This window comes from Dromaius novaehollandiae, chromosome 6, assembly GCF_036370855.1.
Source record: "Dromaius novaehollandiae isolate bDroNov1 chromosome 6, bDroNov1.hap1, whole genome shotgun sequence".
In the NCBI taxonomy this organism is placed as follows: Eukaryota; Metazoa; Chordata; class Aves; order Casuariiformes; family Dromaiidae; genus Dromaius; species Dromaius novaehollandiae.
This window is the reverse complement of record NC_088103.1, coordinates 32,995,616-33,019,121: the sequence shown is the minus strand read 5'-3', so window position 1 is coordinate 33,019,121 and position 23,506 is coordinate 32,995,616. Positions and strand designations below refer to the sequence as shown.

The window sequence follows — 23,506 nt, the reverse complement described above, 5'->3', positions numbered from 1 at the left end:
AAAAGACTTGGCTCCCATCTTCATTTCTAATTTTTACATTGCACTGCCAGCTTTTGGTTTATCAAGAATTAATAAGTAATAACCTATGATTAAAAAGGTCTGCCACTCTTTCTGTCGTGAGATGTTTCTCTGTCTTCAGCAGAGTGTGCAGAACTCAACAGGGTAGCACCTTTTGAGTCTTACTTAAGCTAAGTTACTCAATATTTAATGCTGAAATGGAAGCACGTAGCTCACAATTACAACTGTAGGCAACCTGTCAGCTACGTTGGGATGTTTGGCAGCTGCAAGGGAGCATGAGGGTAGCAAGACTTTTTTATGCCATGAAAATTGAAATTTTCAACACCTTTTTCATTTACTTTCTTTTTCCATTGTGTGTTGCACACATGGCTGACATGGTAATCCTTCAGCTGGTCTTGAATTACATTTCAAAAGAGAGATCGGTTAATTAGAGCAATCTGAATGTTTTTGATCAGGTATATTTAGAGAGAAATTTTTACAGTATTTGTTTCTCTTGAATTTCAGATAAACTAGTGGATGCGTTCTTAATTATTCATGTGACAGCAAAATTAAAGCAAATAAAAATCACAGGAAGCACTACCAAAGTGCTTTGCATGGCACCAGATAGTCACAGCTTAGTATCTATGGCTTTTCTGTTTTGAGAGTGCTAGAGGGAGCTCTAACCCCTTGATCAGAGGAACGAGCTATGAATGGTGTGTATCCGTTTGGCTTGCTCTCTGGTAGGAAATGTTGGATTCTCTTACTGTTTAATTTTATTTTGTATCAGAAAGTTGCATATATTTTTTCTAGGCATGATCACAAATTGCTCTTCCTAGATGAGGGGATGCAAATGCTGTGTTTTCAAGTATACCAGTACTAGACTTAATAGAGGCTATTGTGAACTGCCTGAAAATACAGGAAAGAAGTGAGAGGTGATTGTATCATAGAGGTGTTTAACAAACAGCATTATTAGTAAGGTCTAATATTCTCATATACTTGTTTTCACAAAGGAGGATAGTTATCACAATAGAGGACCTAAGGTTATTTAAAAGAGAGTATATTTAAAGGTACTGGAAGAAAAAGCTACTTTACTCAGCATGTAATTGTTTTATAGATTTTTAGCCAATTATTATAGTAGAAGTTTAAAAAAGGGGTTAGCAGTTGTTAGATAAATTCACAATGGGATACATTGGTACGTGAGGATGGAAGAAATTTCTCACATGATATATTCTACACTAATTGCGTTCTTGATATGACAGAAATATAACTTACTCTCAGAAGTGGGATGAAAGATAAAAGGAAAACTCACCCGGCACTTGTACAAAGAAAAATACAGGTAGACTGAAGTTATTTTCACCATCTGTTCATCTCATTGAAAGGAATAATGGAATCATACTTCTGAGTGAAAGGTTGAACATTACATGGGATGGTGAGGGACGAAGCGGGGCTAGCAATTATGTTCTGCCTCATTTTACTGGTTGTTGTTACAAGTCGTTATATTTAAACAATTCCACTTTGATTAAGTCTGTTCTAGGGATGGAATACTGTAAGGCTTCCTCCCTCCTCTCGTTTGAAGATCTCTGTGAAAGATTATTGGCAACTAGGCATCAAGCAAAGGAGGAGTCTCTACTGCAATATTCTGTGACTAGAACTTGTAGGTTCTACTGCAATTGGAGTATCAGTTGATAGGGATGAAGTCTTCTGTTCAGATGTGAAACCAAATACGCCCTGCTGAAGAGAGATTATGGTCAGAGCTGTTTGCTTGTTGTTGGGACCGTTTCTTGCCTTTTTGCTGTCCTGTGCTTTCACATATCAGCAGTGTGAATTCAGCCTGATGTAATTTTTGAATATACAGAATTCACTAGAGAATGTCCTTAGTTTGTATTTTTGGACTCTGGTCCTCAGGCTGTGAATATCTTGCCAGGTACTAATGAAAGAATGGACCAACACAATCCTAGAACATAAAATCTTAGAGAAATTTAAGCTGGGATAGACATCTGGAGGTCTCCAGTCCAACTGCTTACTCAAAGGAGGACTAAGTTCACATTTAGATCAACTTGCTCAGGACCATGTCCGTCCAGATTTTGAAAATCTTCCAAGGATGGAGATTTCTCCTCTTTATGTCCAAATCGAATTTTACTTGCTACAGCTTGTGCTTGTTGCCTCTTGTCCTGTCATTGTGCACCTCTGAAAGGGCTCTGTCTGTCTCCTCCATTATCTCCCTTTAGGTAGGGGAAGACTGCTAGATCCCCCCAGTCTTCTCCAGGCTGAACACACCAGCTCTGTCAACCTCTCTGCATATGCCATTTGTTCCAGCCCCCTGACAATCTTAATGGTCCACCACTGTACTCGCTCCAGTTTGCTGACAAGGTGACGTGGCCGCAAGGTTAGCAGCACAGCTAATCTCCAGAAGACAATGCATATTAGTGGGTGACGGTAATGTGATTATCTCACAGGGGTTACCGGAGGCTACAGGACAAATCTGTCAAGATATCGGCTGCAGCCTACTGACCAGCTTTGACCTGATGCTGTTCACTCAGGCAAAAGCTACCTGCTATCCAGTGACCTGCTGCTAACAGCAGGGGTATCACATCTGTCAGTGCGAACTGATGAGATGTCCTCTTCTAGTCCTAGCTGTGCTGGTGGAAAAGAGTACTACTCAGCCTTCATCTGGCTGCTGCAGGTTGCTGCCCTCCAGGATCTGTCAGCAAAACTGCAAGCCTGCTTTCAGTTAAGATGAGGTGTTTTAGCTTAGACAGTTTAAATAGCAGGTCTTTGCTAACAAGCTTATTTTGACTGAAATAGGTTAGGGAGTGCTCTTGTGGCCAACTCTGCCAGCAAATCTAAGTACATTTGCGGTGGGAACCAGCATGCACGTGAATCTTGCAGCTCTTAAGAATGTTGCTGCATTTTTGTTTGATATGTATCTCCTGTTCAGCCCAGAAATATGTACTGCTCCCATCGTTGGGAAACGGTACACGATATCCAGCCTGTATACTCATGGTTTGCAGTTCTGCATCGCTAACCCACTCAGCCTTGGTCGGGTTGTTTGGTGTGTTTGTGTCCTCTTCATTGTTGGTAGCAAAATGCCTCTGCGAGAGGGAAACTCAGGAAATATTATACTACTTGGAGCTGTGTTCTTCTGGGCAATCTGTCTTGGAGGGCTTTTGGTTTTGATAATAAAAGCTTTACATAGACAGACCCATAGCATTTCGAAAATCTCAGTAGCTTTATTGAGTGCAGACACTCGGTCTTTCAGGTCATTCCCCCCCAACTCCAATGGTGCACTGTTCCCAGTTGTATAGTCTTCACTATTCAGCTATGTTTTAAATCATTCAAGTCCACCTACCTGTTCCTTGCTGCTTTTCCGTGAGAGTCAAGGGAGTACTTAGCACAAAAGAAAATCAACAGTAACACCCATAAAGAGCAACTTCACTCAGGCTGTAGATCATGCTTGGGTGTTTTTAAAAACAGAGGCAACTGTTCCAGGAAACTATGAAACTGCTGATTAGAGCATAGCTGATGCTTTTCCCTGCTATAAATGAGCCCTTTGCTGCTACTGGCTTTTACCGGATGACTTTAGTAGACTGGTTCTCCAAGTGATAATGTGCATGTTCCTTCCCTCCATTAACAGTAATAACATGTAATAGTCCCAGCAGTTCAACACTGGTTGTGGTAACCGTTCGGAGGAAGGAAGCATTTCTTTTGGTGACTTTCACTTAAAATTATCTATTAGCACTCTAGGGTCTGCTCTGAAATTTGTTTATGATCAATTTACACCTAGTAAAACATGTGCTCTGAAATCTAGCTCTGAAGAGCAGTGGTGTCTGCCCTCCTCCCCATCCATCTAGGTGTGCATTTGGTTAGGGATCTTAGTTCAGGAAAGTAGCATATGCCAGTGTTGTGCTGATATAAGCAGATTTCTCATCGGCGCTTGTTACTTTCAAAGACAACTTGGAGTTAAGGGAGGAGGAGGAGGAGAGGGACTCCCAATTCACATCCGTTCCTGGCATCAGAGGGATTTTATTTTGGTAGTTTTTACCAGCACTTAAAATCTAGATGGAAGACCTATATCAAAGGAAAGTTTACAGAAAGAGCCACAAGATTCCAGACAATTAAACTTTATTAGTCTGTCTGAAACATTAAGTATTAGCTTAAAAGAATAGTTTTTTAATCTCCTCTCCCTGTTGCTGTTTACTGTTTAGCAGTGTGGGAGGGGAGCTGCTTCTCCAGCAAGGTATTATTGCTGCTCTTTGTATAGCCGGTGTGCAAATGTCCATGGCTTCATCCTGCCTCCACAGTCCCTTGAGAGATCCAGCATGTTACTTCTCTGATGTGTGCAGCTTTCTCTGGTCCTAAAATAAAACAGCCTTTTCCCTTTCTTCTGTGTCTGAGCTAATATCCTTAGCCAGGTGCCCTTCAGGCTAACACCATATCATAGGTACTTAGATGGTACCTCTGAAAACTATTGGCCCCCCAGGATTTCAGAAAGTACAGCAGCTTAGGCTGCTGTGTCCAGCTTAATTCCAGTGATCTTTCATCTAGATGTATCCTTTCTTATCAAAGTTTTTCTGCAGTGTGGTTAGAAACCAGATGTGGGCAAGCAGCTAACAGCCAAAGACAGGCAGAAATGCTGGCTCTTTGAGTATCTAGGGGGCTGTTAATTTCGGTATAAGCGTGTGTTTTGAATTTTCACTTGAAAATAAGTAGTAATGATGGTGTGGTTTTTTTCATGGTGCTTTCTTTTGACACTCATGTGATTGGTGATCATCTGCTTCTGGGTTATGTTTGTCTTTCAGAACGTTTCAGTGAGCTTTGCAGCGTGGAAACTAATTCAGTACCGAGCAAGTATGTCTGTATATGTGCTAAACCCGTGGTTAACCTCACAGAGCCTGCTATGCGCGATGGAGGCAGACAGAAATGGGTGGCTTCTTAAACTGAGCTTTTAAAATAAAACTAAATGGAGTGAGTTGTTTAATGACCTAGCGTTGTAGCTTTTGAGCTCTGTCAAGTCCAGCATTGGAAAAACAGGTTCACCCAGCAAAAGAGAAGGAGGAGGAGCAGGCTGGCCTTGTCTTGTCATTCAGGTGCCGTGGCTCGCGAGATCCCGCTCTTTGTGGTGAGACCCCTCCTTTCTGCCCTGCAGATCCTCAAAGCAAAGGAGCTCTGTAATAGATGTTGCTGGTAAAAAACTACAAAGGATTTGCTCCCTCTTTGCGTAGTCTTGGCGGTTTGGGAATCGGTTCTGCAACACTTGGTAATTACAGGCCCAAAGAGGAAGAAGTCAGCTGTAGAAACTGAACCTGCGTCCTGTTAATTATGCCATGTTACTGCCTTTAGGCCATGCAAACAACCCCCTTTTGATGAGGTTTTAAAATACTAGCTCTGCCCTTTAGTATGGAGGCCTGGGATACCTACCCAGCTCTATTTCAACATTTTTGTTACATCACTAGGTTGGAGAGGTATTTCATCATGGGCAGCAGCAAGCAGTTTCATGGCCACACAAGTAGCTTTGGAAAAGCCAGCCACGTTAACGTCCTCTGGCTACTAGTGGCTTTAGAGATACCAAACTGAAATACCTCACTGCCACAGTTGTACTTTTTAATCCCTCTGCTTTTCCTCACAGCTTCTAACATGCTCCAGCATCCCTGTGCTTTGTGCTGCTGCTGAATCCGGTTCCACGTCTGAATTTTTTTATTGTGGTTACTCTTGAAGAATATTTCAGGATGTGTACACGAGTGTGGCTTCACTTCCATCATGAAGTTACCCTCTCTTCTTCCCCCACCCCACGCATACACCTCTGCGGTACCTTTCTTTGTCATCCCATTACTTGTTTTTTTCCCCCAGTGTCTTTTATCTTGTGAGTAAAGTTTGAACAGTACGCAGAAAGTTAACTGCCTGGAGTCTTTTAAATATAAGTAACACGCACCCAGTAATAAGCTGTCGGTTGTTTTTTTGCTGCCTGCAAAGAAACATAAACACAGCGCTCATTTCTGGCAGGTTTTTACTGTCAGAGTTTCTCCTATTATATTTATCTTACAATTTGCCAGGGGGTGAAGTTATTAAGTTTTAGCAGCAGCCATCGATCAAGTTCACAAGTTAACACGATAAAGGCTCTGTGCCGCTCCGATCCGGGAAAATGATGATCCTCACTCGGTAATTAACTAAATGAGAAAGTTAAATCTTACTTGAGAGCTGGGAGAGATGAAAGAGAGGTGTTTGTCAGTTTCTCAGTGGAAATTAGAAGCAGTTTTCTGCAATTCCCTAAGCTGCTGCTCTGTCATATTTTACATAAGCACTGGGAAAACGTCTTGTAATTAGTGCTGTCATGGAGGATTTTTTTTGCTGAAGGATGTTGGAATAATTCATTAGATTATCAAGAAAGGCTTGTGTCCTGAAATGATTAGCACAGTGAAATTTAAACCATTAACGATAACAAGTTTAGAGCTTGCTGCAGTGCAGAGGCACCCGGGGTATGTCTGTGCCTATTTCAATCATTTCTTATAATTAAACATTATGTCCTCTTTTTTCCTCCCCTTCACTGAGACCCATCCAAAATTCCTGTTAAGGTGGCTCTGTCTAGATCAGTGACTTAACCACGACGGGCAGTGCAAGCAGTTAGAGGTGAAATGCTGCAGCTGCAAATGAGCAACAGAAGACATCTGAGGCAGAAGCTGTAGTCCCGGTGGGTATGGGAAGGAGGGGAGGAAGCCCAGGGTGACCTCTTGGTGCTGGGACGTCAAAAGGAAGTCCCTTCGTTTTGCCTTGAGGGAAACTCAAATGAGAAATTTGCAGTGGTGGTCTAAGCTCTCAGTCTTCCCAGAGCTCCAAGATGGAGATGTCTTGAAGGCTCAGAAGGTCCCAAACCTTGTTGGGATTGCTTAAGCCACTCTCAGTTTTCTAGAAGGAAACAGCTTCCATTTTAAGAGAAAGAGATGTCTTTTTACATCAAGAAGTATATAATCTGAATTCCTCCACACTATGAAAAGTCCCTTAACAAAGTCCTCTGCAATGATTAGAGGACATTGTGTTTTTAAAAATAAATAAATAAAGTTGTAGCTTCTAATATGGATGGGGAAGCACTACACCTGTATTAGAATCAGAGAACTGTGCTGGTGCTTGGGCTTTTTGTGCTGTAGAAGGATCCCTAGTCCCCTGTACTGAACAAAAATAAAAATAACCTTCGTTGTCATATATGGGTTACAGCTACGCTATAGCAGGGATGTTTTGTTTTCTGCACAGAGCAGTAGACTTATCCAGGCTTTATTTATCTATGTTGAAATACTGCTCTTTCCTATACTTGCAAACCATTATTTAGATTAAAGTTCTTTATATATTAGTCCTCTTCTACTTCACTGGGCATACAAATGTGCTTTGTGTTAAATGTAGCCATTTGGAGAAATGGTCTTGTAATTATGGGCTGCAGTGGAGCATAGTACGTAGATCCCTGAGCTAGTACCAACCTGCGGCAGTCAGTCCCCTGGGTTTCCTGGCAGAGCTTGCGTGCTCAGGTACACCACCGTAGGAGGACACCCATACTGTTTTTGCACGTGAGTTGGCTTGCGTAGAGCCATCCCTGGACATCTCTGAGCCCTTGCTTGCAGGGCCAAGCCTGCCTTCCTAACTTTGTGAAAGGGAAGCAAAGAACGGCTTTTTCTGTTCTAAGTTGGTAGTTTGCTGCATTACACCCAGCCTTTCTCCCAGGGTGACAGACTACCAAGGCTTATGGTTCTTCACCGCTTTTGGAAGTGAAGCTTATAAAATGTGTAAGTGTTTGCAGTGCATCCAGCTGAATATTTAATATAGTGGTATGCACTGCATGTGTAACAGTTCTCCCATTTCCAGACTAGGCCTGGTTATTGTTTCAGGAGAGGGAAGAGGTTGTAGACTGTTGCGTGCTCCAGCAGATAGTTACTGTTCTGAGATAGTTTCTCATGAACTTGAGGCAGTGGATCAGAATGGTTGAGTCATCAGGCTTCCTCAGGAAGCCAGATCGATTCTCTTACTGCTAGTAACCATTACCCCCCCAACACACTTTAATAATACAGATGCTTGATGTTGTTGTTTTGTTGTTGCTTTTTTTAATAACAGACCTTTTTCACTGAACCCCCTGGTGAATTTTCAGGAATCTTTAAGCTGAAATTTTGGAATTTTGTTCTTAACTGTAGCTACAGACGTCCTGAGTGAGGTGTGTGTTGGTTGTGTTGTCTGCGGACTGGGTGCCCTCGGGGCTCTGCCCTGTCATCCTGGTCACAGGCTGCAGGACCTGCTGCACGCACTGTGGCTACTTGCTTGCTTTTCTTTGCTCCTTTCAAAGGGAAACTGGGGCAGGCAATGGTACAATCTAGTTCTCAAGCTGACATGGTCAGAATGGGGCCAAAATATGCACATGGACCTAAAAAAATGCAGGTGTAGACGTACACACTGTGACATATACAGTGCTTTTCATAAATGGGGCCAGTGAGTAGATCCACTAAGTAAACCTAGAGGTTGCCTTCCAGGGATGTTACAAGCGTTGGACGGTGTACTCTTAATTTACTCATCCTTCCCACCCTGGGGCCCTACATTCACTTGTGATTGAGGCAAAATGACTTGGCTTGTCCCATCTGAGCCATCTGTTTGCGTATACATGAGCCATTACTTGTTTTTTGCAGATGTTGCAGCTTCTGTCAGATACCCTAGACTGAAGTTGTAGAGGTTATTGGGAAGCTGAAGTTTCTTGGGAGATGGGTGGTGGGAGGCAAGGCGCGCAGGGCTAGAGCACCGTGCCGTTCCACGAAAGGAGGTGCCCCCTCCATGATCTTTGCACGTCAGCTGTCTCCTCCGCTCCCAGCTCAGCGTATTAGTTGAACGCCACAATACCTCAAATTAGAAGGCAGAGGTATAGGTTTTTAAAAAATGCTCTGTTGAGACAGCCTGTTGTGAGATTGGCTGTGCAGCAAACAAAATGAGAAATGAAATGAGATCAAGCTTGTAAAATACAACATCTCCCCACTGTCTTAATCCAGCATTTTCGGGGGGGGGGGGGGGGGGAGGAGGTCCGTTTCGTGTGCAGCTTAAGTGCAGCAGAAATGACCAGAAGGTCCCTCAAGGCCGATGTTCAGTGCAGTCTGCTGGTAATCGTTTTATGCCAGGCTATTGCCAGCTGTGGACTCTGCCAGGAAGACTCCAACCTTTCTCACCAAGGAGTTCATTCCCACTGTCTCTTTAGAGGTTTCTCTATATAAATAGCTGGCCCAAGAGAGAGTATATCTTTCCTCCTGCCCAATACTGGGTTTATGACTTGCAGTCAGCACTGTCTACGTGATGACCAAATGAATAGTGCAGCTATCAGTCACAGCCCTTTGCTAACATGGTCTTACTGAACCCTCTCAGAAATCAGGGGAGGGTGGAGGGGGGTAAAAGTGAGATTGGAAACCTTGAGATGCAGAACTGAGCATTCACGTTGTGATGTCCGTGTTCTGCAATCTCAAAGAAACTTAATTCAAGCCGTAATACTGAAATAGAAAAAAAACATTCTTAAAAATGGCAGCTAATAACTACGCTTTTCTCCAGCTCTGCTGGAAGTGCTGGAAAGAATATTTAAGTTTTGTGGATTTTCTCTAAAAAAAAAAAATTAAACATAAAATAGAAAATAAATGAATAGTTGAGTAGGTTTTAAAGTTGTCATGTTTTTGGTGTTCCAGTGTAGAAATTTTCATGGGTAGGGGAGGTATTGAAGTACAGGAATTCTTTACTCCCGAGAAATGAGGAATTTCTGCATTCTAATCCCGGTTTTGAAAAACAGTTTGTGGTCTCTAAACAACTCACTAGTTGTTTTAACTCATGAATTAATCTGTGCCTTAATACTAAATAATTAGGTATCTAGGTTTAGGTACTCATTTTTTCCTTTAAAGTCAGTAAAATCTCCCTGGTGAGACTGATGTATAGAATTAACATTCAGAGCAGAACAGAAATATGACATCCCTATTACATGTATTTTTTATATATATAATTATGTAATTTGTTTTTAATTATTTGATAATTAATAGAGAACCACTAAATGTATTTTGTAAGTAAAAATGATCTAATATTGACCATAACAGTGCTGTCTGGTGTTAAACCATTGCAGTGAAATAAAGAATGTTTTCCATGGGAATTATCTACAGTAGCAAAATGAGAATTATTGGGGTCAGTGCTGTATGGATACCTCTTTGCAGCAACACTTTAAAACTTACTTGAAATGTGTGCACATGGTATGTATTTTTAGATTGAGATTATAAAGAAAGGAGCCTGTAGGCATAATTAATCCTGAAAAGAAATAGAAAAGGCATTTATTTACCATTTAATACAAATTATTTGTTTGGCTGGTGTGGGAAGAAATAATTTCCCAGCAAACAGTTAATTTCGCTTGGACAAATGATAGACTTGTGATGCAAAATTTGTGCTTTTCTTCCAGATAAATCATTTGAAAAGCAGAAATTATATCTTGTTATCAAGTAGTAAATTGAAATGTCAGTGTTTTGTTATGTCCCAGAAACTCTCTCCGAGTCGAGCCCTTCTGACAAGATTTAAAAGTGCTCAGAAAGTTTAAGATTTTTAATTCTGTGAAAGAACTATGTACCAAATATCAGGATGTGTTTCAGCTGGCTTTACCCTTAAGGTATAATTTTATACTAAAAAGAAGTGCTATTTAGTTTTTTCTTACCCATTTCGTGCATTTCCTATTAATTTCAGCAGCAGTCCATTCTTTAGAAGAAAAACAACATAAATGCAGTTTTCTGTTGGTTCATTCAAGTAATTGATAGCTGTACATTAGGAATCCATCTGCATTTTTACTGTGTGAAAGATGTAAATAAAGTTGTGTGTGTATTAAATTGCCATTCATAGTTTCCCGTCTAACCAGAGTCCTTCGTGTGCAGCTCTGGCACGAGCAACTGCATCGTCCTGCAAAGGTTTACAGCTCGCTGTGGCTGCGCTGGGAATGACAGCAGCAAGTGGGATCCATGGTCTCAGCCAACTTTATATATCAGAAAGCTTTTTTCTTCTGTTATTTTCCCCCAAAATCATAAAACTGCCTGAGCTTCTTTTCATGTGTATGTTTTGGGTTTTCTCTCCTTCCCTTTCACAGACAAAACTTGCCAATGGCACTTCCAGTATGATTGTGCCCAAGCAAAGAAAGCTGTCTGCAAGCTATGAGAAGGAGAAGGAGCTCTGCGTCAAGTATTTTGAACAGTGGTCCGAGTCTGATCAGGTGGAGTTTGTGGAGCACCTCATCTCCCAGATGTGTCACTACCAGCACGGACATATAAACTCATACCTCAAACCCATGTTACAGAGGGACTTCATCACTGCGCTGCCAGGTATTTCTGCAAGCGGAGGACAGTTGAGTCTCCATTTTGTCTTTCAGGAGACACTTCCGCTTGGCTTTCTGGGAGTCTGGCCTGCCCTGCTGAAGAGTTCTCTTTTACAATCAGTTTGAAAAATAGATGATACGTTTTACAATATGAAATGTAGTAATATTTTGCTTAGTATTCTTACTGTCTTTCAAGGCGTGATCTAATATCAACATGATTTGGCTAGAAGTAAGTGATAGATCTTATCTGTATGCAAAGGACACACAGCACAGGCCACAGGGCAGATAGTTGCACTCATAATGCCCATAACGATGCATGAATAACAAAAGTTTTAAAAAGTAAAAATACTCTTATTTTTGGTCACTCAGGCGAGGTCTCCCCCTCCTTTTTTTGTTTCTTTTTACTTGTAAAATACCTTCCTGAAACCACTGATTTGATTTTCTGTGAACTGCCAGCATCAAACAACATATACCAGATCAAAGAACAGGAATGTTTTATATATATATATATATATGTATATGTATATATGTATATATATATATATGTATATATGTATATATATGTATGTATGTATATATTTGCACATTAGTAGATCTTTTCTTTGAGAATATTGTCCGAGCCGTTCTCAGACATGGCATTGGGCAAATCTCACAGAATGCATGTATGGAATAGCGTACACGCAGTTTTGTACTGCTCCTGTCTCATGGATGAAAAAACTGAAGCAGTGGGAGATAAAACGTACTCAAATTTATACAGCAATAGAGTCTTGGAACGAGCTAGAAACTCCTGGCTCTATTCCTTTTTCAGACCATTAGATCATGCCTTGATAGATAGATAGATAGTTGATAGATTAGCATTGCAATGGCTAAGTTCCCGAGTTTCAGATGGACCTGAGTAAAAAGTCCTACAGTTTTTGCCTCTTGTTTCTTGCGCAAAGCTTGTTCTGTGGACACCTTTGGAGAAATGCTGAGCTCCCACAATGTGTTCAGTCCAGTCATTTGATTTCTTCAGAAGGGGTTTTGCAGCATGAAATTTAAATTCTAGGGCTGGAAGAGGAAAAATCATGTGTAGTTGTGAATCTTACTAAGAATAAAGGCACTGCAGGAGTCTAAATATGTAGACTCCCTGGATTTTTAAGCTCATTGTGCCCAGTAATCAAATGGCTATTCTAGTGCTTAAAAAAAAATCTTAGTTATGCTAAGTACCTGCTTTATGTGAGTTTTTAGTAGTCCAATGGCAATAATCTCATGTACTTAGAGCAGCTTTACAGCTTGTGAAGCTGTTCTGTTTCAGAAAAATGGAGAGTATTTTGAAAAGGCATTGGTTTCTCCACTTTTAAAGTCGAAGTATACATATGGTTATATACACATTTTTTCCAGGTCTTTCTCCACAAAACTCCATCAAAACAAGCCAGCATATCTCATTCTCCCTTGTTTAAGTTCATCCTTCAGGCTTTTTCCTGAAAATTTTGGGCAAGCATTAGAACTATTTTCGGAGGCACCCAAAATTTCCCTGCCATACTGTGTTTGTTAGTATGTTTTTCACGATCGTCAAGTAGCTCTGTCTTTAAATTTGGCTTTCTCAGAGTGTAAAACAGATAGGAATTAGGCAGTTAATATCTGAGTATTTGAACAGTTGTGGGAATAGTGTGCTTAAATAATGTATGTGAATAATTTGCATATTTGCAAAGTGCTGATGTCCTAGTAAATATAGTTTTAAGGGAGAAAACGAGTGGCAGGAATTACACTGGCTCAGACTCTGCAGTTGGAGAGATGCAGAATGTCTTGGGGAACAGGGGGGAAAGGAGAGGTAACAGGAAAAGGGAAGGTGAGAAACCACCTAGAAAAGAATTGTGTTCATGCTTGTGCAGTTTGTAAGTACTGTGAAACCCTTGTCATCAAGGTATCATTGAAAGCTTTTTAAAAATTAAAAGGTCTCAAGGACAGAAAGGGGAGAGTATAAGCATTTATTTAAGCTTAGAATTATGAATTAAGTTGCATGATCTAAAATACGCTGAGCTCTTTAAGTATTTTGTAGCTTTCTCAAAACCTCATGTGTTCAGTAAGTTTCATTTTTACTCCTTCGTTCTCTCTCCTAGTCTCCCCCTCCAAGTAAATTAAGCAATAAAATTACTCCAAAATCCTGATGCATCTTGACTCTGTCCTCTTAGCACTGTCCCACAGAATGACGAGAATCTCAGGTAGTTTTATATCATGAACATGCTTTGTTAATACAGAGTAAAATTGGTTCAGGTTGTTCCCAGTGCTTTGGACAGAATTAAGGATGTTTGAACAACGCAGATTAACTAGGCACTTAACAAACTTTTTTCCATTTCTAAAAAGTATGGTCTTGGCTTAGAATTTCTGAGCAGTTAACATTTTTTATGAGGACAGTCATTTTTTGTAAGGGTTTCGTGTTTGAAATAACTGAAACATTCATTCAACTCCAGCTGCATAGGACTAGTTTAAGAGTCAGCGCAGTACTGCTAGCATAAGTTGGTCTGGAAGGCCAAAGGGCTAATCGTGTTTCACACTAGTTTAGTAAAACCTTCTGTGAAAGGAAACTTCTCTTTTTTTAAGGAAGTGATGTCCTGGGACATACATGTCTGAGTGAGTTGTGCCATTCCTAAGAAACATAATAATAAAATTGAATTTGTAGCTGGGCCAAAATAACTCGGCCCTTTCATTCACTGTAGGGGGAGTGACGGGGGGGCACAGCAGCAGTGTTCCTTCGCTGCAGAGGGTCTAGGATCATTGGCAAGGGTGACTTATGGTGATGGGAATACTTAATCCACCTTTCAGCAGCAAGATTTCAAGTGCAACTACTGATGGTCTGCAGAGGCCAGGTGGGTCAGAAGCAGAGCTGTGGGTGAGGATTACTCTGCCCAGTTTGTCCAGTGCAGCCCTCCTTCCATAATGCCACCGATCTATTCCCCACATGAAATAGCTTTTGCTCCCAGTCTGCCTACATAAAGCCACCGACATGAATACCACATGGGTGGGCATTTGTAAATGCCCTGGCGGGTGGGTGCATGTCTGTGGGCCGCTTGGAAGCAGCACAGAGTGGGAAAGCAGATAGGCTTTTTCCACCCGCTGGGTTAAGCTCAGGATCGCAGGGTGTCGGGGTGGGGAAGCAGGACATGATTGTCCTCACCGTTAGCTGCCCAACTGAATTGTGGAAGTCCTGCAAATTCCAGTTTTTCACCAAAACAGTCTCCTTCTTTCTGTGAATTGCCATAATGTCAATCTAAAATCACAAATATTCTTTTTTAAGAGTTTTGTATAATAGATGTATTAGTGTATTAGATTAAATACGTCATAAAGGCTGCTGATGCTTTTATATTGCAGGTTGACATCTAATTTTGCCACTATAAAGATAAGAAATATCAGGCCTCTTTCTCCACTCTGTGACTGCATGTGATATCATTCACATGCTTTTTGCACTTTAGGAATGGAAACATAAGATGCTGGGCATCAGGCTAACTGACCCAAAGTGTATTATAAATGTGTTTGAAAATGACTGTACAGGATATTTGGAAGGAGTAAGAGGAGACATACTGCATTCTCTTGTTTTCATGCATGGAGGGAGAATTTTGAGCTCTGTTGGTTAATGAAAAAACAAAGGTTGGAGCCCACAGTGTCTCATGAACTCTAATAAAAATCAGCTGATTACATCTCAGTATGTGTTTGCTGAAGTATGGCCATGTGACTGTAAAAATGCATATGCTGCTTCTGCGTTCTGTGTCCCTGACAATCTGAGCCTTGTCTTTGAGGCTGTCATTTTAAAAGCAAGAAAAGGCACATTTATTTAGCTGTGTTCCAAATGTGAAGAGGAGGGAAGATGCATGTAATACCAATCTGCCATGCTGCCTTTTTGGTTGGTCTGAACATTATGCCTGGGGAATGATGGGGTCTGTACTACAACTTCCACAAAGCCTCTGAAATTTGACCTGTGAATTGAGATAATCTCTTGACTCTGTGTGTCTCACTTGCGAATTAAACCGCCTCCAAGAGGAATTGTATTCATGTAACATCTCATTTAATAGGCATCTTGTTCTTCTAAAGTCTTGCTAGTGATAAAATTTGAGTGGGTAAGGGCAGATTTTTACTGGATAAATCTGTCCAGTCTAAGTAACGTAACATGACCTTCCCTGGCCCCCTGGGTATTCAAGTTACATTGTGCTGCCAGGTGCTGACCAGGCTATGGAGCCAATGCCCTGTATTCGTGGTTGGTTGCTTGTTTCTTACCCGTTGCCTTACGTTTTACTCCAGCCATGTTGAAACAAAGCCACTCTTGGTATTCGAACTGGAAAATACTTGCAAATGATACCACTTTTGTGCGTATTTTTCTCCACTCACCGAAATAAATGATACTAGCAAACCTGCTTCACTTTTGCCTTAGACTGCCTCTTCTTCCCTCTCCACTTCCCTGTGCATCTGCATATCTTTCCCTCCCCCATGTCTAAAGGTACCACTACCCTTCAGGGCACACATTGGGAATATATATTTTTTTCTTCATTACGTTTAAAAGCTACTGCTTTAGCAAAAACAGCTTTTGAGCCGTTGGAACATGAGAACAGCTGTAGCAGTGAGATGAGAAATGGTCCTAATATAGAGAGATTTTGGGGGCTGCGTCGCTGAGTTGGAAATGCCATCCGTAGAATATCCCCCTAGTGCTAAAACCCATCGAAATAGATTGGAATGACTTCTTGGATTCTTTATTATTTTTAATGACTCGTTGTGTTATATCCAAAGGAAGTTGGAGAACGCTGTTCACTCCTGAACTTAGCTGCAAATGCTCTTCTGTGCATTTGGTCCAGCTCTGCATGTAGAAGAGTAGATGGAAAAGTGTAGGGAAGAGAGGCTATCTTTGTACTGGACAAGGGCAGTACTTTTAAACTGCTTATCTCCCCAGCAAATAATGCTTTTTTCTTTCCTCCCCTAGCTCGGGGTTTGGACCACATTGCCGAGAACATTCTGTCCTACTTGGATGCCAAATCATTGTGTGCTGCTGAGCTGGTGTGCAAGGAGTGGTACCGGGTGACGTCGGATGGCATGCTGTGGAAGAAGCTGATCGAGAGAATGGTCAGGACAGACTCTCTGTGGAGGGGGTTGTCAGAGAGGAGAGGATGGTGAGGGAACTGCGTCCGTCTTCACCCCTTTTGTCCCCATTTAGGACAACAGTAGGTGCCGTGTGTTTCAGACCATGTTTGAAATGGGTTACTGAGCACTCCAAAATATCACTTTGGTTCCAGACCTGGCATTTGCTTACAGCGAAATTCTGGGGTTGGGGAGTAAGGGCTTTATGTGGCTCTGCAGGCAATTTGGGGGCTTTTTCCTCACCTTGCTCATCTGATCATGCCCTTATCCCACTGTGACAAGTGATATATACAGACTGAGATTTTTACGCCCAGCTGTCATTCAGTTCAAATTAAGAAGCTGCGTACGCCCCAGGGGAACACTAAACTCGTCAGCAGTTCAGAGCAGAGGAGCTTTTTTAGGGGTGGCAATGGGGTAGCATGTGCTGTGAATTAGATGTTTCCTGATAGGTCTGTTTGTTTTCCTCAGCAGATTTTCACTATTAGATATCTGTTTAATTTTCAAACTGGAAGCTGAGGGTAGGTACCATGGAGGATAGGGGACTTTAGAAATGCAGATAGATTAGTTAATAATCATCTGGAATAGCCTTACTAGAATGTGGGTCTCACTCAAGTTTGAAGCTGCTCTGTTAACATTTCATTAGAACTTTCCCTCTCAGGGGTACCTCCTTTAATACATAATTTTCTTTTCCAAGGGTGTCCCTAGGATGTTGGCAGAAAGGAAGCTGGGTATGAATATTTCATAAACAAGATAAAAGTGACAGCTCAGGCATTTTGGTTGCTATTAAAAAGAAAAAGATACAGAGTTGCAAACAAAGACTCTTGTTTCACGGTTAATTTTGTTATACTGTTTTGTCTCAGGAAGTGAAGGCAAGTAAATCACAATTATGAAATGTCCTTCAAAAATAAGTACTCTGTTGATCTCCTTCCAGTAGTGTAATATGTATAAAAAGAATAAAGTAACCACAACTATGACACTGTTAACTTTTACATCCCCTTTAGTGCCTTGTTCTCTCTTGGACTTTTGCTCTGTATTGTTGTAATCGGTAAGTCTAAAGAGGTCCTTGAGAGGTTGGGTGGTCTCTCCTGTTTCCCAAAGGCAGAGTCAGCTTCTTCTAAGTCATCCCAGATGTTTGTCTAACTTGTCCTTAAAAACCTCCTTTGATGGAGATTCCCCGTGCTTTGCTTGGTGAAGCAATTCCACTGCTTCAGTATCTTTACTGTTAGAAAGACTTTCCTAAAAGCTAGGCTCAGTCTTATTACTGCAGTTCAGCCCATTTTATTTGTCCTGCACAGACACAGAGGACAGTTTCTTACTCTCTTTTTTGCAGCAGTCTTTTACAAGTTTGAGGATAATCATGTTTCCTATGTATTGGATGCACTAAGCAACCCTATTCCTATGTTTTGTTGTCCTCTTGTTGTCATTCTTGGTTTACTTGGTTTAAACCATCTCCAGTTAGCCCACTCTATTCTTGGAGGATCATGTCCTCAGCTGGACATATTATGTCTGCTGAGGCCCCACCAGAGTTTGGTAGTGTGGAATGGATTGCTTTGCATGTCTCATGGAGGACACGCCAGTTTATGCTCTCCAGTAGAAAATGTGCCTTTTTTTTTTTTTTTTTTTTTTTTTTGCAGTAGTATAATACTGTTATGTAACTGTTTTAACAGCCTTTTTTGTAGAAGATCTACTTGGCCAGTGTTCCTCATCTTTCATGTTTATGTTATTACTAAGTCATGAACTTTACATTTGTCCTTATTAGATTAGATTCTGTTTATTTCTTAATATTTCTCCATTTTATCAGGAGCATTACGAGTTTAATCTTGACCTCCAAAATGCTTGTAGCATCTCCCCGCTTTAGTATCATTGGACATGTAATAAATGTGGTCCCTGTTTCATTCTTTGTCATTAATGAAAATGCTCCGTAATGGCAGGTTTAGGAGAGATCCCCTGCAAGACCCCAGTTGCCTTCCCGCTTGACAGTGTACCATTGATAAATGATTCTGTGTGTGCACCTTTGAGCATTTCCACCAAGACTGTATTTCTCTAGCAGACTTAGGAGAACACCCTGTGAGATAGTGTCAGAAGCCCTGTGGAAGCTGGAATGGTATCACAACCATGTCATGGAAGAAATAGAAGTTAGGCCAGTTTGACATGATTTATTCCGTACTGATCAATGTTGGCTGTTGTTTGTCATCTTGTCATCTTCTAGGAGCTTATCTAATTGACTGTATGTTCTGGGACCTCCAACCTTTGGAAGTTGAGCTGGCCAACGCACAACTTCCCTGGCTCTACCTTCTTCCCTTTTTTTTTTTTTTTTTTTTTAAACAAAAGAGCTACATTTGTCTTTTTCCTGTTCTCTAGAACGTCACCCATTCTCTGCAGCTTGTCAGAGATAAGAGCTAATAGTTCTGAAGTTGCTCCCTCCAAATTTTAGAAATAGCATTAATACTCCTTACTAGTCTTACAGACACATGCTATTTCTAAAAAACAGTTACAAAATCCTGCTTCTCGTCTCAAAGGGCAGTCATAACCTGTTACCGCACCTCTTCCTCAGGTTTACACTGCTTCCTGGAGGTTGTTCTGATACAAGTGGGGCAAGTCACGCAGTCTCTTTCGGATTGCCCTCTGGTTAGCTCTAGAAGATATAACTGCAGGCATGGCAGGGTGGTTGAGAGAGGCAGACAAGAAATATGCGGTGTAATTGCATCTCTGCCATACGGAGCTTTATAGCTTGTAATCAGCTCTATGAATGGCACAAGGAAGTGACTAGGTGGACAGTTCAGGATGACAGATGACTGGTGTTATTTGCTTACAGCTTCTCACTTAGTACATGGGCTGCCTGATTTCAGCATTAGCAGCTTGTGGTTTACAGAAGAAACCACCCAGTTCTGCAACACGGTAGCCTTCACTGATAACTTGACAGGGAGCAGTAAGGGTTACACAGATTTATAGAAGAATAAAAACAGAAGCCCAAAATCTGGGTGCTATTATGTCCATCTGAATAGCTGATAAAGTTGGCCAGTCATCAAAAACTGCAAACAATAGTTTCTTTTATTGAAGAGCTGCAGTTCAACAGTCACTGGGATGCCATGGAAATTCCAGCAATCCTTTAGCTGAACTGTAAACAACTGACTGTACATGCAGCAAGGTGTAGTTTGTAGGTAGAGACAAGACCTTTTATTAGGTCAGCTGGTATAGTTGGAAACAGTAGGATTTCAGGCAGATAGGCTCATATACAGATTGTCCTAGACCTATCCCAGGTCATCCAGGATGTGTCCTAGGTATTCTGCATATCTCCAAAATATTTTCAGTTTCCCCGGGCCAGTAATTTTAATTCTTTTGCATGGACTTCCAGACAGCTTCGCAGTAAATCACAGTGGAGAAGGGTCCGTCTACAGAGTGGTTTGCTTGTGTCCATGTGCCCCTTCCTCTTGTATATTTGTCCACATGTGAGTGGCTGCTGATCACTGTATTTGAAAACGCAGATTCCTCTCTCCAAAGCGGAAAGCAGCTCTCTCTCAAATTGTACTTAAAATAGTTTATTTAAAGAATTTTCAGAATGCTTTTCTTGAGCATTTGTTATTTTGTTTGTCTAGTACTATATTTTATCTACCTCCTTATAAACTAACGGCTTTCGTTCATTATTGTGGTTTCTCTAATTCAAATTTTGCCCAGAGTACAGCAGAGCAGCTAATACACAGTCTCTCAAATGAGTTTGAAGTTATACCATTTGGAAAGGACAAGAAAGAAATGCACAAGGAAGTATTGAACAAATAATTATACCATAATGGAGAAAGGGAGGGAGAAGCGGGGCGCTGGCCCAGTGTAAAGTCTGTGCCTCTGATGCCAGGATTACACTCGGAAGCATTTGTGCCACTCTCCATTTTGTGAGGCATGTTGCCAGGCAGAACAGCAGTTAGTACGCCCATGGTGGGGTTTACTAGCTTCCACACCGTGTTTGGTGGCTTCTTAACTTCAGGATGAGGAATTAAAGTTTTTTACACAGCAGGTAGTGATTGCCGTTTGCGGATTTTTTTTGTAGCAAAAATCTAGCTTGGGATGTGAGTATTCCAAATCAGTATTGAAATGAGGAAGGCACCACAGATGAAGTGTTGCTTACCAAAATCTAGTAGTAGCAGTAAAGTGTCCATGTACCACAGCTGATATTGCTCCTGCTAATACAGATCAAAGCTGGCCTTGAATGCATAGTGATTTTGAGGGTTCCCTGGCTTCTCTTATTTCCTTTGCTGATTTTCTTTTCAAGGTGACATATGATAAGGGTATGTCTGTTGTGGACATGAGCCATTGTCACCTCCTATTGAGTTAAAGGGGCTAATGTCCAAAATAGGTAATATATTTCCCTTCCCTGAGTGAGTAGTAACTGCTTTCTTGTGAATTTGTCAGTGTCTGAAGGAAACACAGATATGTTGCAGGGCAAACAGAACGAGGAACCGTCCTGTCTTACGGAGTGAATTAAGTGTGAATACGAATCTGTCTGTGCTTTTCAACAGTTGTTATGCATTTGTAAAATGTCAGGAAGACCTTTCTCCAAAATGCTGAAACAGATTTGTGTTCAGTGGGAGTGTTCTTTGTCTTCCAGGGGACAATACCTATTTAAAAATAAGCCTCCTGATGGGACTGCACCACCCAACTCCTTCTACAGAGCACTTTACCCCAAAATTATACAGGACATAGAGGTAAGAAACATCTTCAGATGTGGTTTGTTTTTTTTTAATCTCCCTGATTTATTCATGGGGCTGAAAATTTGAAATTGGTTTCATTAAATATGATGTGTTTGTGTTTGTCCAGAGTTTGTAGATCTGAGGTCCCAGGGCTTCACCACTCCCTTAGACAGAGGAAGAGTTGGATTGCTCAGTCAGCTGTTTGAAAATGGAATCACGGAATCACAGGATAGTTGAGGTTGGAAGGGACCTCTGGAGATCATCTGGGGTCTCTGGAGATTGCCTGGTCCAACCCCCCAGCTCATGCAGCGTCAGCAGTCTATACAACATGCATGTCAGGTGTCACAGCAACACCGTACCATCTTGACGTTCTCTATGCCTCAATACTTGGCTCTACCCACTGCAGATGAGACCTAACAGAATACTATGGGAAGGTATCAGGAGCTGAGCCAGGGAGAAAGTGCGTTGCTAACGACTGCAATCCTAAGACTCAGGGAAACAGGAAGCAAGTTGGCACTGTTGCCTTGTATCTAGTGGTGAGCAAAATGGCATGTTCTGGCAGTTTCCTAATGGCAAAAGAGGTGCTCAGGTACTGCTGTGGCAGGGTTGTACAAGCATTTGGCTAAAGCTCAGCTGAGACTCTCTCTTCAGTCATTTAATCATTGAATCACAGAGACCTGGAGACAGCAAAAACTTTTTAGCTCACTTTTCCCTCACCGTTCCAGACAATGCAGAAGAGTTTAGCAAAAAAATAGGTTTTCCAGGCCTTTGTCTGTTTAATCGATGTTACCATGTGTGTTGATTCTTCTGAAACACTACGTCATTGTATGAGCCTAACTGCAGGAAAAGGTGCAAATAAAAGTATGTGCTGTCTTCTCAAACAAAATGGGGAGGAAGACAGTTCTATGCTTTATTTTTATTTCTCTTCTGTCTCCTGTGTCTCCTCAAGACAATAGAGTCAAACTGGCGGTGTGGAAGGCACAGTTTACAGAGAATCCACTGCCGAAGTGAGACGAGCAAAGGGGTTTACTGTTTACAATATGACGATCAGAAGATAGTAAGTGGCCTACGAGACAACACTATCAAGGTGAGAATTTTCCAGGATGGCATACCCAATGGCATATAGTGCTTACCCCCTAAATAATATTGCATCCTAATTTCAGTAGCACCTGCCAAGACTCTTGTGAAATGGTTTTGTATACCAAGAGTGTTTTTCTTCTAAGTATGTAACCTAGCCTTCTCCTCCTCCTTCCCCCTGCCCACCCCTGAGCAGCACATATGCCTGTTGTATGTGGCAAGAGAGCTTACTGAGCAGACTTTGCTAGCAGAGTTCCTGTCCATCTGTAATTACAGACCATGTAATTACTGTGCCCTGATGAGCAGGGTAAAACCAATGTTCATAATAAAGGCAGAAGTATCGAAGATGTTAATGTATTGCACCAAAGAGCCTGTGGAAGACTACAAAGACTGGCCCATGCCACTAAAGAAGTTTTAGCTGCAATATAGATGATATATTGTAATAAAAAACAGAACAGCCAGACCAGTAAGTGCTTACTATGTGATGAAAACCTTACTTAGCAGGCTGTTTTTAAATGTTTGCCATCCTAGATCTGGGATAAGAATACGTTGGAATGCAAGCGAATTCTCACCGGACACACGGGTTCTGTCCTGTGCCTCCAGTATGATGAACGGGTGATCATTACTGGATCTTCAGACTCAACGGTCAGGTGCGTGCTCTCCATTCTGAGCTTTCTGTTTGCCTCTAAGATCTTGGCCTTGTTAGCTGCTGAAATGATCTTTCTTTAAATGTGTGCTGTTCAATCAGTTCCGTAAAGTAGTTCAGCACATTTGTTGAGGAGTGTACTGTCCTTGTTTATCAGATGTCCATGCAAGTGGCTGTCCAGGAGAAATGAGAACTTAAGCAAAGGTCAGTCAAGCTCAAGATGACTTAGGAAGACCATTTTGTTTCATCCCGGTTTTGCATGTTTGGGCGCTCCCTAAGAATGTTTTTAAATTCTCCCTGAGAATAACTTTTTTTGAAAGTTGGTTGAAGTTCTGAAAGCAAGTTTGAAGGTTTAGTTACCGATTTTCCCTTAATTTTAACAAAAGATGGGTGACTAGATCTCCTGTGGGTTTAAGTTCAATTTCAGCATGATGTAGCTTCCCATTCAATGTTTCTAACCTTGTCCTCCAGTCTCTGGTAAAAGGCTGGACACCTCAGGTCTGACTTACTTTCACTTTGCAGATGTGAAGTTCACTAGGCATATTACATGATCCTAGAGAGTCTAAAATCTGCCATGTAAATACAGCCATATTTGAATCAGTGAGTTGCCATACGAACCTGGAGGTGAGGGAGCAAGTGTGTCTTCTCCATGCTGTTATGTATCCTCTT

The 23,506-nt window shown here is 41.4% G+C and overlaps 1 protein-coding gene across 16 annotated transcripts in view; it reads left to right on the top strand.

Moving 5' to 3' along the window:
- The window catches only part of BTRC (beta-transducin repeat containing E3 ubiquitin protein ligase), a 124,360-nt gene that overhangs the window by 81,469 nt on the left and 19,385 nt on the right, over window positions 1-23,506 (top strand). For all 16 annotated transcript variants that reach the window (XM_064514141.1, XM_064514147.1, XM_026102879.2 and 13 more), the window contains 5 exons: window positions 11,108-11,339; window positions 16,278-16,464; window positions 21,033-21,129; window positions 22,064-22,201; window positions 22,723-22,841. In XM_064514141.1, coding sequence (XP_064370211.1) covers window positions 11,108-11,339; window positions 16,278-16,464; window positions 21,033-21,129; window positions 22,064-22,201; window positions 22,723-22,841 — 773 coding nt within the window. The remainder of the gene's footprint in view (window positions 1-11,107; window positions 11,340-16,277; window positions 16,465-21,032; window positions 21,130-22,063; window positions 22,202-22,722; window positions 22,842-23,506) is intronic.